At 43.2% G+C, this 18,100-nt stretch overlaps 1 protein-coding gene and 1 long non-coding RNA gene across 4 annotated transcripts in view; one reads left to right on the forward strand and one right to left on the reverse strand.

Annotated features, from left to right (window-relative positions):
• Positions 1 to 13,390, reverse strand: part of COP1 (COP1 E3 ubiquitin ligase) — a 129,445-nt gene extending 116,055 nt beyond the window's left edge. Inside the window, exons 1-5 of one of the 3 annotated variants that reach the window (XM_030493489.1) lie at positions 12,862 to 13,390; positions 6,439 to 6,498; positions 4,839 to 4,936; positions 3,355 to 3,419; positions 688 to 807 (exon numbers count right to left, since the gene is read on the reverse strand). In XM_030493489.1, the coding sequence (XP_030349349.1) occupies positions 688 to 807; positions 3,355 to 3,419; positions 4,839 to 4,936; positions 6,439 to 6,498; positions 12,862 to 13,202 (684 nt within the window). In that variant the 5' untranslated portion in view covers positions 13,203 to 13,390. The other 2 variants (XM_030493488.1, XM_030493490.1) reach the window with 2 other exon arrangements.
• A 1,854-nt stretch (positions 13,391 to 15,244) lies between these two features.
• On the forward strand, positions 15,245 to 17,861 carry LOC115611107. The gene is made up of 3 exons (XR_003992470.1): positions 15,245 to 15,411; positions 15,492 to 15,813; positions 16,455 to 17,861. It is a non-coding gene; the product is annotated as an uncharacterized LOC115611107 (long non-coding RNA).
• The last annotated feature ends 239 nt before the right edge of the window (positions 17,862 to 18,100 follow it).

Below are 18,100 nucleotides of genomic sequence, written 5' to 3' on the forward strand. Positions count from 1 at the left end.
CTCCATACACATTTCTCTGTTCTGCTAACCACTTTCTCTTATTCTTTTCCATTTTCCCTGCTTGTTTGTACAATTCTGCCAGACGCAACACTGTAAGCATGACAGGCTGAGAAAGCTGGGGCTGTTCAGCCTGGAAAAGAGAAGGCTGCATGGAAACCTCACAGCAGCCTTCCTCTACCTGAAGGGGGCCTACAAGGATGGGGAGAGGTACTTTTCCTTAGGGACTGTAGCGACAGGACAACGAGTAATGGGTTTAAACTAAAACAGAGGAAGTTCAGGTTAGATATAAGGAAGAAGTTCTTTACTGTGAGAGGGTGGTGAGGCACGGGAATGGGTTGCCCAAGGGAGTTATGAATGCTCCATCCCTGGCAGTGTTCAAGGCCAGGGTGGATGGAGTCTTGGGTGACATGGTTTAGTGCAAGGTGTCCCTGCCCATGGCAGGGAGGCTGGAACTAGATGATCTTAAGGTCCTTAACCCTAACTATCCTATGATTCTATGTTACAGGGATTACAGTTGAAACGTTAGTTTGCTACAAAGGTCAATCAGATGGCCAACTTTTCCACACCAAAATGCAAGAGAAGAATCTGAGCAATTAGTTTAGCAATAGAATCTCACTTCAAGAAGAATGAAAAGAAACAACTGCTATCTAGATAATGGCATTCATTTAAATAAGGGAAAATTCTTACTGCTTCTAACTGCTTCTTCTTTTGCACCAACAGCTCCAGCATCAGGTTGACATTGGCCAAATCAAGATTGTCTTGATCAGTTCCCAACAAATCTTGGATTATCTGCCACCTATGGCCATTCTAGGAAGAGAATAAGAGATGTTGGAGAGACAGTGAGTTCAAGCCATCCAGCAACAGATATTAAAAGCAACAATGCAGTATTTCATTCATTTGTAAAATTTCAAAACAATTTTCAGGAATCAGAATTCCCAATTCTCCCACATGCACAGGTTATGGCTCTTCTGTCCTACTGTGTAACTGCTTATCTTATTTGGAAGATACTCATGCTTCATGAGAGTGTAGTGTAGCTGCTGCTAGAAAGAGATTATTTTAGACACAATTTTATACAACTTGTGCCCTACTTTCTGAGAACATGTTTCTACGGGGAGAAAAAAAAAAAACAAAAAACCCCACATTTCCATGGAGAGAAAAATAAAACAAAAAAACAAAGCCAAACCAAAACATGCTTACCCAGCCTTAGCTGGATTATATCTATCTGAAATACTGTTAAATGGCAATACCTTTTTTTAACCAAGTAATAGGTAAAGCCCTCATGTTAAATTCAAGTGGAAGAAGGTAGTATCAGCTTTTTTCTCCCCTACTCTCAACTCCCTCACTACTACTCTTAAAAGCATTTTCATGGTAGTGGGAGAGCTGGGAAGAAGATGGACTGAGAAGATGGGATGAGTTTATCAGGGTGATAAACTCATTTAACCTGTTAGAGCTGAGAAGGACTCCTCAGAGAGCCAGCATACTACCACACAGCCCATTCTTCCCTACGGGCTGCTTGCTCTTCTCCTTGTCAGTTAACAGGAGGAAAAAAAAAAAAAGCAAGCTATCTTTTGGCACTGGAAAGCCCAAATAACAGGTCAATGCTAATACAGCCTTGCATCAAAAAAACTCAGGAACAGGAGCATCTGAAAGGTCTTTAAGCCTTCTAAGAAACAAAGCAGGATTAAAAATTCCTACCCTATAAAACTATGACACTAGATCAAGATATTTAAATTTACAAGAACTAAATATGCCATCCAGTCTAAGCCACACATTTTTTCAGAGATTGTAGCCTATTTATTTTGACTAGATTAAAAACAATAAAATATATCACATCCATATAGAATACACAACTTTTTACACAACTCTTAACAGAACCTGTGGAAACCACATAGGCAAAAACTCAATTTCAATCTGGAACAACTGGAAACAGAATTAATTTTTAAGCAAATCAACAAGATTTGAGACAAACTTTAACATACTACTGTACTAGTTAAATGTACTACTGATAAAATACTCAGAAAGCTTCAAAGATGCCTTAACGTGATTTCTTAAGATAAATCCCATGACCAAGAAATGGTGCATTTCCTGCAATGTGTCTTGAACTACTTCTCTTAATACCAGAAGTAATAAAAGAGGAGAACAGTCATATTAAGGAGCTGGTACGACAGCAAAGTTTCTCTTTTTAGAGTTGTCACTATTTTTTATTTGCTGCCAAAAGGTAGACACAAAATTGTTTTGGGCATGAAGTCATGGTAGATTTCCACTTACTGGTAGTTACCCAAGATAGACGCATCTGCAGGCATAGTTTTCAAAGGCGCACTATGAGGAAAAGTAGAACCAATTTCCAAGAATTTATTGTACATGTCTTTAGGTCAATTGTGTGCATTTTAAACCAGATACAGTTTATGTAGATTTTATACTAAATATGCTATATGCATATTTCATAATTAATAGAAAACTACTGTGAGCAAACCCATGACTCCTTAAAGCGTACTCTTTTCTAAACGTTATACAACTGCTGAAAGCACTGATTTCTACAACGCAGCGCCTAAAATAATAACACTTCAACAGAGGATTTAACTGGGGAAAAAAAAAAAAAAAAAAAGGGGCAAAAAACCAAAAACCAAGGGCTCCATAATTTTTATTATTGCTTTGCAGCCTTATTTATGAATTACAGAAGCCAAGGAGGCCAGATACAGGAAGACAAATATGCAAGTTTTCTAGTTAATGTCACATATTATTTTGATCTTAATGTACAAGAGCATCCACTGCTGCTGTACAGGGGTTTTCAGGAACTAAAAACGGAGGTCATGCTCCAACTCTGTGACTTGAAGCAAACCTAGAAGATACTCAGGCAGTTTTATCTGGGATCAGAGCTAGACACTACCACTCCAAAACACATCCTTCTCTCTCTTGTGGTTGGTATTAGCCTTCCTCCAATTTCCCTATAGAACACAGCTTCTCACACATGCATAGACAAGCCTATGGCACTTCTAATCATCCATTACTCTCATTGATTGTAGCTGTAATTTCCAACAGTGAAAATTATTACCTTTAAACAAGTGTGCTTCCATAGATAGTTTCCCAGGTTATATTCAATACATTACATGACACTTAGCTATGCTAATACAGCTTGCCTCTACACATACAATGCTGGCAGGAAGAACAAGAGTTAACAAGATTGAAGTGATCTTGTGGCACTGATATTGGTATTATTCCCTCATAAAGCAAGATAAAGCATCAGTTTAACAGTATAATTTCTTTTAAACTAAGACACATAATGACATAATTGCTGTACAAAATCACTAAATATATATATAAAGTAAGAAAGTTGGAACATACGGTGCTACTCACTGAATGGTCCAGTTTGAGTCTTTTTTCCTCAGATCTTTGCTTCTGTTTAAGAATAAGTTCATTGACTAAAAAACATAAATAACATGTCAGAGAGGAGAGGGATTTAAAGGTCACAAACAAATATGAAAGATTCTACCTCAATATTTTTACTTCAGTTAGTGATTCCATAATAAGTTTATCAATTAAAACAGCAGATGTCTCCATTTTTTTTCTCACCAATTTACTGCTTGATTTTTTCTTTAAGATTGTTAAAAAAAAATCAACAACAAATAAAAAGGGGAAAAAAAAAAATCCCCAAATTACTTCAGTTCCTTTTTCTAAGCACCCATGGCTCTTTAACAACGTTTTTCAACTTCAAGGCAGAAGTATACCAGAGAAGAGTATGAGGGAGATAAAATATTATTTGATTACTACAGGCCAAAACCAGGCACAGCTGAATAGAACGTCTTCCTTTAATCACTACACACATTTTTAAAGATATTTTTGCTACTGTTTTATTTCACACCAATTTAGTGAACTGTGCAAAGAGAAGGATAACCTGAACCTTTTGCACACACATATACAAGCTCTTGCCCCTCCAAAACAGATCTCAACCCCCTGAACACAGGTGTACAGAAGCCCTATGTTAGGCTCTTTGGCCTAGCACATACTCTACAACCCACCTCAGCACCACCCTCGGCACAGCATGCTTGGGTCTAAATCAGGATACCATTTTTGAAGCATTCCTTGGCCACCATGGCTTATAATCTATTTACTATTAATTGGTATCCCAGCACATGAAATCAATATTTAACTTAATTCTGATATTTCACACTGCAATGTGTTTCCTTTGATCTTTTCTCCCCATAACTACATTTTAAACTCTATTACCAGTTAAGAACATTTCTGTCCTCTGTTTAAGCAGCTATCAATTACAATTACATATAGGTATGTGTACAAATATTTTTAATATACACATACATACATCACACAGACCTCACTACAGTAGCCAAGATAGTCAATATGTAATTCAGCCTTCCCCCCCTCCCCCTTAGTGTCCAAGCTTTGTAAACAGGGCATGTTCTTGATTATTAGACAGGCAACAGTGCAAGAAAACAAAAGTAAAGGGATTCAAATCTCTAGCCATCATAAAAACATCTTTGTTTTGCTTTTGTTAGCATGCAAACAGCAGCAAGTCAGTCAATACTTTAACTCAGCATACAGAACTGCTGGAGGCAGTTGACTATAAACAATTTATGCTACTAACCAGGATTTATTTGATGTTTGGGTTTTTGCTGGTGTTTTGTCTTGGGGGGGTGTGGGGGGGGGTTGTGTTGTTGTTGTTGTTTGGGTTTTTGTTTGGTTTTAAACTACCTTTGACCAAAAGGCTGATGTTTGGATTTTGTTTTCAATATCCAGAAGCTGGTTATTTATAGAATGATTTATATGTGCCTACCTTCCTTAATAACTAAGGTGTTTCTCATGCAAGCAAGCTTAGAGCTCACCTAAGAAGTTCGGATAAAGATGATCAATGTTGTCCACAACATAGTTGCATTTGGGACATCTGTTATTGTCCTCCAAGCTCTGGTGAATACATTTATAGCTGTTTAAAAACATAAACAAGAAACAAAACTGTGAGCAAATATGAAGGAACAAAACATAAGCACAAGGCAAATAATAACAACCTTAGATAACGTGTACTCCCTGTTGCCAGCTAACAGCTGCATTGCCAAGATCCTACTGTGGAGTCAAAATGTTCCAATATTAACTCAGAGCATACTACAGCAGCAAGACAGCAAAGTTTCTTGGCAAGGAATACAAAAGGTGTTTAAGTACTTCACTCTTATTTCCCCAAGGATTGTGGCAATGTGGATACTTCAGCCCCCCTTCCACAGGTAGGGCTAACAAGCAGACTGCATTATTCAGAAGCAACTCTTCTAGATTAGCCAAATACTTGGCAAGCGACTTTAAAAGCTATTACGCATTTTGGGTAATCGAGCAGAGGAAACACGTTCACCAGCTTCTCATATTTCCCCCCACCTCCTGGCTCTTGTTCTCACCAGAAGTGACTTCAGAGGTGCTCTCTGTTGAGCTGTTAGCTATTTGAGTGTCAGTAACTACAAGATGCACTTTAGCATCAGGTTTAAGCATCTCACTAAGAACCTAGCTTGAAGCCAACTGCTTGCAGAGACATCCTGTGACAACATTGCTCTGTTCTTTCTAAAGATATTTGAATGCTTCTCATCTTGGACTTCTAAAACATTAGAAATCACAGGGCTAAAGTGTTTCAATAGAGGGCACCATCAGCTGTTATCTTACCTGTTGCACGTCAAAATATTTCTGAAAGTTAACTGAATTTGCTGCTTGAGGAAATGTTTTATGCTACTGAAATATTACTTCTTGTAAAAACGTAGGCAATTTATTTTTAGTTAACAGATACGGTAAGAGTATAATGTACATGGGACATTAAAACATCATGATTCAACTTTTGTTCCAAGTCCTAGCTGAGAGGAGGAACAGCAGACAGTTCTACACCTGCCCCTGGAGGGTTCTTGTACTTCACCACCAAATATTTGCTTCTCATAACACCCAGAAATAACACAATGAAAAATAAGTGGACTGGGCCAATTCAATACAACAGAAACATTGCTGAAGCATATCCTCTATTAAAAAGTTTAAAGGAATTGCAACAGGCAATGTGCAAGCCACTTCAAACTGTATATGGTCGTGTACTCTTAACACCAGCATTCACTCCCATGACCTCTTAAGAGGCAGGACCAAGAGAGGCAAGTTGACAAACCGTTCCAACTCTGGGTACTGGATGCTACCAGCAGTTTATGACCATGTTATTTCTTTACAGAGGAAAGAGGGTGGCACAATATTTTTGTTTTCAACACTAAGATGACTTTTTAAAATCTAACTAGTACCCATCTTAAAACTTTATTTCAAACTCTTATTTCAGTGCAGGGATAGAAGATAGCAAAGTAACAGAAACTCAGAAGGAAAGGGATTCACAGCATGTGCGGACCGATGTTGCTGTAAGAGATGGACATTTTGCACAATAAAAAAGTAAAAAAAACCCAACAACAAACCAACCCAACTTACCAGAAGCTGTGTCCACATTTTGTCATGTAGGCTTCTTCAATCATATCAAAACAGATGGGGCTGAAAACAAAACCAAACACACAAAGATGTCTTTTTATGTTAAAAAAGGAAGAAAAGTATTATTAATTCAAAGCAGCCACCTAATCACGCTTAGGTAATATTTTCTATTTGTAAAATGAAAGAGGACACACAAGTGCAACAGCAGCCGGGCAGTATAAAGATCAAAAGGGCAATCAACAGTCCTTTGAACTCAGAATGATACTGCAGTTTGCTACAATTGGAAACCAGGTAAGTATTCACTCCTGAAGATTTCAACAGGTGCAAACTACCCAAACAAAGCCAGAGTACCTTCTACAAACAAGGCTGGAGAAGAACCTCCTAACCATCTGTACTAGGTCTCAAACAAAATTTAAAAAAAAAAAAAAAAAAAAAAAAAATGAAAAAAAGAAAAATCTGTTTTTTACATGAACAGACACAAGGAACTTATAAATACACCAAGATTAGTTTAGCCTTCCTTCGCCCCCCCCAGCCAATAGCGATCTATAATTAAAAAAAAAGCAAAAAGGCAGAACAGAAATAGTAATGATGTCAGAAGAAAAAGAACTAACAAGCAGGAAAAAAAAGTGCCAGCGAGGGGGTGTGCCTGCAGAGCACTGCCAGGCAGCAGGCAGGGCTGAGGCTGCTGCTGAGCACCATGAAGGCAACAGTGTAACCTAAAGAGGGAACCAACAGTCAAGCGCAGTGTTTCAAAGTCAGAGGAGAAGATGGAAAGGGTAGAACATGGGGCTGTTCATAAGGAAAACAGAGGAGCACAAATGGAAATAAGGGCTTTAGCTTTTTCCAAGACTAGTTAGTGCCCAAAGCACAGCCAGCTCTCTGAGAGTGATCACCAAGAACCAAGCTGAAGAAAAGAAGGATGTGCAAGCAAGCAGTGCTTCCACAGGAACCTGAGCAAGATGAGAAAAACAGGAATTAGGTGAGATTGTTATTGTCTCATCATCAACTGGCTGTGACATGTTTGAAAGCAAAATGAAACACAGATGGAAGCAGAGGAGAGCTGCATGTTACTTCCAGTGACTCCTATGGCTGCTAACCTGACAGCTGGTAAGATACGCTGTCACATACATATTCATCTTCAGGTCTTGGCCAGCTATGCAGTGAGATGGTGTGGACAGCAATATCACGGCTCTGCGCATAACACATGTATCTGCTGTGTCACAAGCTTCGCCTTGCTTTCAAGTCCTTAGAGATCCAAATGCTCTCCTCTCACTCCCACAAGTCCACACCAATCTCACAGCTGAGAGAGGTTTTCACCAGCATTTGTTTCCTTCAGAAACAGCCTCCTCCCACCTTCTTCCAACCAGGCAGCTCCCACAGAATGAGCTGTTAATAAACTGTTAACAACTTTTGAAAAGCATGAATCTTTTTGAATCCAAGACAAACCCCCAGATCACACCGAATCAAGCGATGCCTGGCTGAAGAGGGGAGGGGAGCACCTCTACTTTTCTTCTTGTTAGTGATCCATAGAAGTCATTCCCCCTTTCTATCATCCATTTTAGAAGATACTAACACTTGTTACCCCATTAGACATTTAAAAATAGGAAGAAGGAAATACATCTTAAGTATTTATTTTTTTAAGCCTATACAGGGGAAGTTGTGGTCCCTGGCAATGCAATCCCCCTCTGAATCACCAAACTGGAAAACAGGATACCTTGAAAGGTTTGTCCTAGCATACAGACCAGGTTGTCTTAAATATTCCACCAAATTGTCTGTGTAAACAAAAACAAATCAAACCAGAACACTACTCTATGAACCAACTGAGCCGCCTCAAGAGACGACTCAAAAATAATTAACACACACCTATCACTCTTCCACCCTGACATACTGTTTTCTGCACATCATTCAGCTTATGTAGCACCAACTTCAGGAGTTCAAGTCACTATTCCCAAGTTAGAAGTTATTTAGTTTCAAGGCACTGTTTACTCAGAATAAATTATGACCAAACTTAGCCAACAAAGGTGGATTAGTAAGAGGAGAATTAGTTATCCTTTTAGTCTATTAGCTGGCCTTTAAAAAAAGAAAGTCAAAGACTTATGGTTATATGAGTGTCTGAATCTGGTTTTTCCCCACTAGTGATGAACGGCTTAACTTCTTCGCCGCCTTCTAGTCATGCTGTTTAACAGTCCCACTCTCTGCATTGTGCTAAAACCTGCTATTCCCCACAGGGCCAGATGTATTCCTTCCAGCCCACTCCTAATGCCCTGCCTCCAAGAAGTGCAGCAATCAACAAGGCTGTAATGCTCCTCTGTCTGCGATAGGACATCACAAATTAGAGCTAAAATAGCAAGATTACCTCCTAACGTAACAGCCACCCAAGACCACTGTTCCTAAACTTATTCTTCTTTATACCAGTTTGATTGGAGAAGTGTCAGAGACAAAATGGTTGAGGAAAAGCAATCAGAGCCAGCACACGTATCCATTCAGTGCCAGGGTCATTGTTAATGGAGCCTAAAGTTTCCATTAAGAACTGTTTCCCCTAAAATGCTCACTGATTTACAAGTGGAAACAAGATTGATGACTTTTAATACTTACAAAAGCCAAGCTGGCTATAACACATGAAAGTTGCTATGCATCAGTTGTTTTAAGTTAACACAGAGGGAAGGTTAAGAAAGCAGTGGAGTGATGGGGACTTCAGACATACTACAGTTTCTAGTATACACCGAAACTGAGAAGCAGAGGTGTGGTGAAATCAAGGCTTCTCTGCATAAGATAGCTCTTATTCTCTGTCTCAAGCAGCAGAGCCAGGCAAAAAGGATGTAAATTACTTCAGCAAGCCAAAAATGTCACTGATCTTCACCAGTCTTAACAGTTATTATTTACTTAACAGTTTTTTTTATCCAGCACTGCAAAGGCTTACCATTCTTTCTCTTATGTCTTTCTCTCAGGAGTGGACCTGAAAGTGGTCACTATAAATTTCAACACATTTCAAGTTTCCTTCTGCTCTGCAGTACACAAGACCCATTAGTTTCCCCCTCCTATTCTGTTCCTCTTTGGTCTAAACAGCGAGCAGGACTTGCTGCAGGCTCTGTCCATATAAGGTGGCCAGGTCAAAGACCACTGCCATTACTATCTGCTCAATTTGAAACTCTAATATAACAACAGATTATAAAACTATCATTGTACATGGTACGCAAACAGTTGACTGTGCTTTCAGTTTGTGACCTCCAGGGTCAATTCGCAGTATTCCTTACTAAAAGGGTTTGCCAGATCACAAACATGTGAGCAGCTACACCCAGCCCACACCTGGCATCAACAGGCAAACACCCGAAGAGAGAAGAGTTTTTAAAAACTCATGAACCTGCAAGTCTACCTTTAAATGTGGCACAACAGCCCTTCCCACACCCAAGTCTGTTGGATGCCACCTCTCCAGGTCAGTATGCAATGTCCCCTCTTACACTGGTTCTTACATATGCCAGAGCTCAGAAACAAGCACTGGTATGAAGCAGCCTACAGTAAGATCCCCTCTATCCAGGGAGCAAAGCAGATAGTAACTGGTTTTAAAGAGGTTTAGTCAACCACTAACTAGGAGGGCTAACGTACAGCCTGGGAAAAACGTAAGCAATTACATTGCTGGACAGCAAAAAATCCTTTGATTAGAAGATTTTCTTTCAGATACTCTCCAGGCAAGTGGAAAGAGACCTGGCTACAGGAACAGCACAAATTACCTTCAAATTCTAGATCCTGCACAAAACGGAAGCATTTCCCTTTATAATGAAGTTGTCCAGTAAGTCAGACCTATTGGCTTTCCTGACCAGAGTCACACTTTTCCAGGCAGAACCTGATACACACCACAAATGGTACACACTTGCAAACTCCTGAGCATATACTTGCTAAATCTTTCACAACCCAGACTAGCAATGTATGCCATCATTTAGATTACAGCCTAGGCCTCACATTGTTGGGACAGCACTTTCGGAAGACAGGCAGGAAGGTTGCACACATTAACATTATTTACAGGATTTTTACTTGCACCTTGATGTTCAAAACTCATCCAAACTTGTTTACCCCTTCCTACCTTCAGTCGGGCATGGACAGAATCTACCACCAAGTTTGCAGCTGTAGCTAACAGCAACTCGCAGCCCATGTTCAGAGAAATTATCAAATGTTTCCTGCAGCTGGCAGCATCTTGAAAGTGTCCTTAGGTAAAAAAGTAACACACGTACACAAAACCCAGCATATGGAAAACTTCTGCTTCTCACGCAGATATCGAAATCTTCTTTAACTCAATTTAAACCAGCACACACACACATCTTCTTGGGCATTACTCAAAATTCCAGAGTTGCCCAGTTGAGTTTATTTCTGTACTACATAACCATGTTGCTAACTAAAAAAAAAAAAAAAAGAAATAAATTTGAAGCTAGTGTTAATAAGCACAAACCCTACAGCCCACAGAAATACACAGTTGTGAAGAACCCAGGTAAGTTAACTATAATTATTGTCTGCTGTTAAGGCTTCTGACTTGCACTTCAATAAGCCCAACATGGCTCTTGTAAATATCAAGAAAAGGGAGATAAGAAAGACATATTGCCACAATTACTACTCAGTTGATTCCCACCCACCCCCTGCCCTTGTTCAGCCAGCAGCACTCCTCAGTGGGGAGAAAAGAGCTAATTATGTGTTCTCCTTGAAGCATGAACAGTACTTACCTATAGGAAAACAAAAAAAAAAACCAAAAAACAACTCACACGAACAAGAAACTCAGCTTTTTGAACTGTCTTAAAATACTTCAACTGGCCTACAAACTTGTTTCCATTCAAATACCCCCATTTCCACAACAGATAACAAAACGGGAAGTGACAGCTGACTAGGAAAGTACAGGGAGCAATGGCTGCAGACCACTACTGCCAGAGTGTAATTGTATAGGGAACAGAGGGGCACAGGCATTTGCTATTGCTTTCTCTCACAAAATTCATGAGCAACAGCAACACAGCCATCTCCCACACCAAGTGCTCCTACATCCACGTAATATGGCCTTGAGCCTTGAGCCAGAGCAGGACATTAGCTGATTACAGCTGTTCTCTCACCCCAATTTTGCTACTGAGCAGTAGTTTTTGATTATTACTAGTAAGAAGTACTTATTGTTTTTTCTGCCACTAACTTTTCAGCAGCCCCATATTCTCACTTCAGTAGCAAGGTTATTTCCCATCTACTCTGCTGGACAGTTTATAAAGCTGTAAAATCAAGTCTACAGGTTTTTGAGACAATGCCTGTCCTGTGGCGATGACGAACTTTCAACCCTCACCTGTAAGTCAGAGCTGCCAGAAAGTCATCTTGGAAGCTGTGTGCCATTTCTTTTCCTCTTTATTGTTTTTTACTGTTTCTTTCTGATACACTGCTTTCCTACAACTCAAAACGTCTTTCCAGTATCTCTTCATTGTTTGCCACTCTCAGATATGAACACTGACCCCTACTTTCTGTTCTCACATTTTAGTATCTCCAACCAGCTATAGAAAAAAAAACAAATAATCAAATCTACTCCTTCTGTCAGGAGGTTTGAAACCCATCAGCAATGGGCTCTCTTTAAAACTGCCAACAGTTCTCAAACCACACATCACAGTGGGCCTTCGTCTACCACTTCTAATGAAAGGGTATTTCCAGCTATGAGCTGCAGCTTTGGCTGAACATTAGAAGAACAGAATCTGAACAGCTTCAAGAAAAATCTTTATCCCATCATCACAGAAATTTCCCACTCATCTGGTTTTAACTGCTAGACTGACACAAACCTTATTGCTGTTTCAAACTAGCCAACCCTTCCCAGCAACAGAGGCAAACCCACGCCAGCTTTGCTGGATCCATCAGCCACCAAGAGACTCCTTGGATCCCCATCTGTAGGAGCACAGAATCTTCCACTGGCTCCTCTTCCAGAGGTCAGAGTAGGGCAGCGGGAGGGCTCTGGAGGGGCCATCCCACCCACCAGAGTCCCTCCAGCCCCTGCTGAGGCTACACCACCCAGGGAAACGGGGCATTCGCTTGCGATGTCAACAAGCTATGTATGAGGAAACGCCTCGTGTTGTCAGTCCTTTCCGGTAAGTTGGGCTGCTCCGGAGTGTACCCGAGGAGGAACCTGCTGGGAATAACCTGGTTTTGCTTAATAACACAGAGGGCGAAAGCAACGCTGCTACGCAGGACCAAAACGCAACCAGGTAGCCACAAAGGCGGGGGGAACCCCAAGGCCACAATCCCTCGAGGGCAATTAGACGTACCAACACCTCTTTCCCCTCCGAGGACCCCCGAAGTGCCGCTGCCGGCTGCTCCGTCCTCCCACTGGTATTTTACACCCCGCCGGGCTTCCCGCCGGCATGGCGGACCCCGGCTTCCCTCAGCGGGGTAGCGGGTGCTACTATCGCGATACATCGCACCCACCAGACGAAGTCGTTGCTCTTGTCCTCATAGGAGTTGATGAGCCCGTTGCAGAGCGGGGTGAGCAACGGCCTCTTCCTGCTGCCGCCGCCCGCGCCGCTACCGCCGCCTCCCGCGGAGGAGCCTCCGCCGCCGGGCCGCGCCGCCGCCGCCAGCCGGGCCAGCCCCGCGCCGGAGCCCGACACGGCGGCCGCCACCAGCACAGGCCGCGCCGCCGCGCCGCCCGAGGAGGACGAGCCCGGCGCCATGGCTCCCGAAGAGGAGGAGGAGGAGGAGGAAGAGGAGGAGGCCGGGGTGGCGGCGGGCGGCGCGGCGGGGTGCGGCGGCGGGCGGCTGCCCGACATGCCGAGGCCGGGCCGGGCCGGTGGGAGCGGGGCCGACGGTGGCGCGGCCTCAACGCATCCCCGCGCGCAGCGCCGCGGGAACAATAAAGTTCGTTCGAAGAAAAAAAAAAAACAAAACCCAGGGTAAAAAACGCTCCCGCCCGCGCGCCCCCGGCCCGGCGCTTGTTCAAGCTTTATTGACAGGCGCACAGCCCGCCGCGCATGCGCGGCCCGGGGCGGGGCCGTGCTCCCCTCGGGGCGGGGCGGCGGGTGCCCCCGGCCCGGCCCCCGCGGGCCCTGCGCTGCCCGGCTGCCCCCGGGCCGCGGCACGGCCCCTCGGGCGGGGAGCCTCGGGGTGCCGCCGGGCACAGGCGAGCGGGCGCGCCGGCGGGCTCGGCAGCAGGTTGGGGCCGTGCGACAGGGAGCCGGGCGGTGGCTGTGGGCCCGGAGCTTGCTTGCCCCCTGCGCTCCCCCGCCCGGCCGGAAAAAGCCGAGCGGGGCAGAGCCGGCCCTGGCTGTAGGCAAGGAGGCGTCCCCCACCCCGACGCCACATCGCCATCGGAGCGCAGCAGCGCCAGGGGGGAGCCACGCGTTCCCTCAGAGACTGGCATTGGCCACCCCACTCGCTCGGACTCCTCTTACAGGCAGGGTTGGTCCGTGTCTGGCAAGGTGCTGTTGCCTGCAGTTACCACCTTAGGTGTGTACCCCAAAGAGCACCTCTACACCTGCTGAGCTTTGCCCTGAGCGTCTAACACTGTCCAACCACACAGAAGGGCATGCAGTAATGAGTTAACAGCTTTTGCCAGGCTTGAGCCTGCTCCCTTTGCTGCCTGGGCAGGTGAGAACCCACTAACGAGGCCCACAGCATGTCCCTGCTACCCTACACATGGTTTTACAGAAGCAAGGGTAGACTGCTTTTTGCCTAAGTTGATGAATAAAGTGTTAATGCCTGATGCCCTAAAGATGTTTCGAGTGTAACAAGAAATGCTGCCCCAGACTTCTGCAAGACAAACTGAAGAGTTGATGAAACATAGCACTTGCCAACTTCACAGATTGGCCAGAAGCGCTGCAGAGAGGTACCTGTTGTTTCCTTTCATTTCTCTTCCAACAACCTACAGAAACATATTGCCTTCTTTGTGTTGAGTAACTGTATTTTCTGCAGTCAGCTTTACCTGTCTAGGGTTAAAGAGGCAGCTAGTGAAACACTAGGGCATTCCCTGAGAATGGTAATCCTAAACCAGGCATGGGAAAACGCCCAAAGAGATCAGCTCTGCAGCACTCCTCCCAGTACAGGTGGTAGAGTGAGCCTTCAGTGGGCTGTAAAACCAGTATGAGAGCTGGTAAAACTGGTCTGAGAGAAAAAAAAGTGGCTTCAGGTAGGCAGTATTGGTCAGGAGACCTCTCTGGCATGCAGGTTCAAAGGGAGCACAGGGGGACACAGCTCTTGATTTACTCTGGAGATGCTGCTGCACATGGAGAGCTGTGGAGTGCTCCTCCCTGACCTCCCCTCTCAACTGTGCTTGAATACCATTAAGTATTTGCCTCTATGTATTTGTCCCTAATGTTGAAAAAAAAAAAAAAACCCAAGACAGTCAACAAAACCTAGACTGTTTTTGTGAGGAATTTTAGTGTGTAAATGTGGACCTGTGCAAGCCACGAAATTCAAAGGCAGCTTCTCTTTGAGATCCAGTAGTCTTCCCTTTACAAGCGGACATCTGCTGTTATAGTCACTCCCATGATTTAACTCTTTCATGCTGTTATTAAAAAGTTTCCTTTCTGTAGTTTTGGTGGTTTGATTTGGTTTGGTTTTTGTTTTGTTTTTTTTTTAGCCACTGTGTTTCTGTGTTTTCTAGAAATAGCATTATGACCAGCAGGTCTCAGGACTAGCTCCATAAAGACATTGAAACATATTGATTCCCCCTGTTTTCAGTGGGAGCAAAAGTGAATTGCCTAAATACCTTTCTTTGAGCCTGACTGTTGGTGTCTGCATCATATTTCCTATTGCTAATAGAAAGGAAAGCCTCATTTCCTTGTCTTCCAGAGGGACCAAAAGCTTTATGTATGAGTCTGCGATGGACTTTTGGGTTTCCAAGGGAAGAACAAAGTAGTAGTAAGCAGTATTGGCAATAGCCTGTCTACATGCTTCACACATACTGGCTGATCCTTGAAAAGTCTTGCTATTCTTTGATGCCATTACTGACTGTGTGCCAGAGAGGAAAAAATGACACAGGTAAAAGTTGTTAAAGATCAAATACATCCCCACTTATCCCTACATGCAACTGGCCTTCACAACACCACCTACACCCACAGGCCTGGCGGCGAGTGTGGCACCCAGCACCTTCAGCACCGAAGGACCAACTCCCTAACACCTGAGCTCTAGGAAATCATTATGAGGTCTTGGAGACCCTCTAAGCAAAGACTTCTCTTCACTGCCCTGATGCATGCTGAACAGCTTCTGGCTTGTGGAGATATTTCTTTCCCGGGGTTACCTTACGTTACTAGTTCCAAGATCAATGTATGCAGCCTAAGGGAAGATTAGATGCTACTTCCTGCAGATACCTATGCATTACAGTGGGGTAAAAGTCATGGATAAAGTCTTCCAGTTTTTAAGTTCACCACAGCTGAAGCAGTGGTAAGTCAGTTATCTTCCAGTCCCTGTTAGCACGAAATGAGCTCTAAGAATTAATTTGCTACAGTCCAAGTATCGACAGTGCTTTTATTAGACTCAATAGCAGGGGTACAAGAATGAAACATGATAGATCAGCTGTAAGAGGTTTTTCTCTGTCTCCTTCAGCCAGCAGTGTGCCAGATGCTTGCACTGCCTTGGGGCTGGGATCCTGCGTTGAAGCACAAATCATGATGGGTTCGGGGCAGAGGGGAGAGTCCTGGTGTGGGAACACTTGCATCCTCATGTAGCACGCTCTTCCTGGGGTCTTGTTCAGGTTTAAACCTGCCCCCAGAGGATTGCTTGTGTTTCCTCGCTTTATCTGGGTATTACCTTTGTATCTTCTCTTAAAGGAGATACTATGTTTGTCTGCCTTCAAAGATGTGTGGAGCATAGCAAGGCAAGCACCTGCTGCCCAGCCAGTAAACACGACCTGTTCCTGACTGGCATGAAACTTAGGCTGAAGACAAATCAGTTACTCTGGGATAAGCCGTTTCCAGCTATAGCCTTTTGTGATTGTGTTATACAAAGAAACTGGTATTTCTGACAGACATATGTTTTGGAAGACTGGTCGTAGGAATCTGTTCTTATTTTTCTCTATTTTCCAGCCTTTGAAGCCAGTTGCTGACTGTGTCCCAAGCAGTGAAGTAGCAGTTCTGATCCTGTGCAAAGAAGGATGGCGCACTACCCACGGCGTTAAAGGAAGGAGTAGCAAGTACTGTCTATAGATGAATGAACCTTAATAGCAGTATACATTTTGCTCTTCTGGGTACATAATTTCTACTTAATTATAAGTCCCGAGTTTGTGACTTTTATGAGTGCAGCTCCTTTTCCTGTGCAGCAGGCAGTCGCAGCTGTGATGCCCAGTTGTAGCACAGACACAGAAATCATTAATGATGCTCTGCATGGATCACCATGCAAGGAGACTGAGACTTCTTCCACACAGAGTGACACCAGATGTTTGGGGGAAGTAACAGTCACCTCCCAGGCTCAGTTCCTCACTGATGATGACTCATTAGGAAAATTACTTCTGCTTCCATTTCTGAGCCCGTTGCTGCCACCTAATTTCCACTGGGTCCGTTAGTCCGTTCAGAAGCATAGCAACCCCTACTAGGAACTGCTGCCCTGGCCTGGGAATTTCTGCTCCAGAGGTCATTAGAGAGCTTTATTAATAATCATTGCACTAACCTCCCAGCTAGCCAGTGACAGAAATGCCATTTCTCCCATTTTATAGCTGAGAAAAATTAAGCGTAGACAGATCCATCACCTGGTTACAAAGTCAATGGGAACTCTTAATGCTCCATAAATCTCAAAATCAGGCTGCCAGCAACTTCTCCTAAAGGTAACCTGCAGGAGAGTTATCCAGGAGACCAAGTTCCTACCCATCAGGTACACTCCCTGCCCAGTTTACTGGGAGAAACCCGGACACATCTCTCTGAATTTCCATTTCTGCAGTCAGACACAGAGATGTGGGGATCTGGAGGGCACGGTCAGGCAGGGGAAGATTGCTCAGCTCTTCTTGCCCACAGCAGACATTGCCTCTGTAGGGCAGTGGTACCTGTCTGGTGCCTGCACAGGTGAGAGCCCTCGAGGAAGGGGCATGATGCATTTAATGATGGTGTTTTGGCAGAAGGGTAGAAACTAATTTTTCTTATAGGAACTCAGTTACATGTCTGGTCATCACCAGAAACTTGACTGTGAAAGAATATTTGGTTATTTAAATATACAGTTTAGGTTAACTCAGGCTGCTTGAGATATGAGTATAGCAGGAATTGCGGGGGACTTGTTGGTTAGTTGGTTTTTCTTAATTGATTTTATAATTCAATATTGTAGAAACAAGTAGTGCTAGGAGGGGGATGCTTAGCAACATATATTATAGTTAAGAATTATAGTTAAGATTATATAGAGTTATTTAAACATAAAAGGATTTTTTTCAATGCTTTGTAACACCTTTGTCACTTGCAGATGGAATTTTATGCATGAGACTTAGGCTAACTCCAAGGTGGCGTAGAGATTTTGAGCAAAAAGGGTTTAACCATTTTCAGAAATGAAGAATCAACAGAATAAAATATTAACATTTACTGCTGTGTTTAAAAAGCTCTGATACTTTAAAGAAAAAATTAAAGGGGTATCTGGCAGAAGTGTCCTTTTTTACACTGAAAATTGCATCATTCAGGTCTTCTGAAGAGGCGTTTGACTTGATTGAACTAAAATGAGGTTAAAATCATTTGGTGATTCATCTGTAGTACTGAAA

This window comes from Strigops habroptila, chromosome 8, assembly GCF_004027225.2.
Source record: "Strigops habroptila isolate Jane chromosome 8, bStrHab1.2.pri, whole genome shotgun sequence".
NCBI lineage: Eukaryota > Metazoa > Chordata > Aves > Psittaciformes > Psittacidae > Strigops > Strigops habroptila.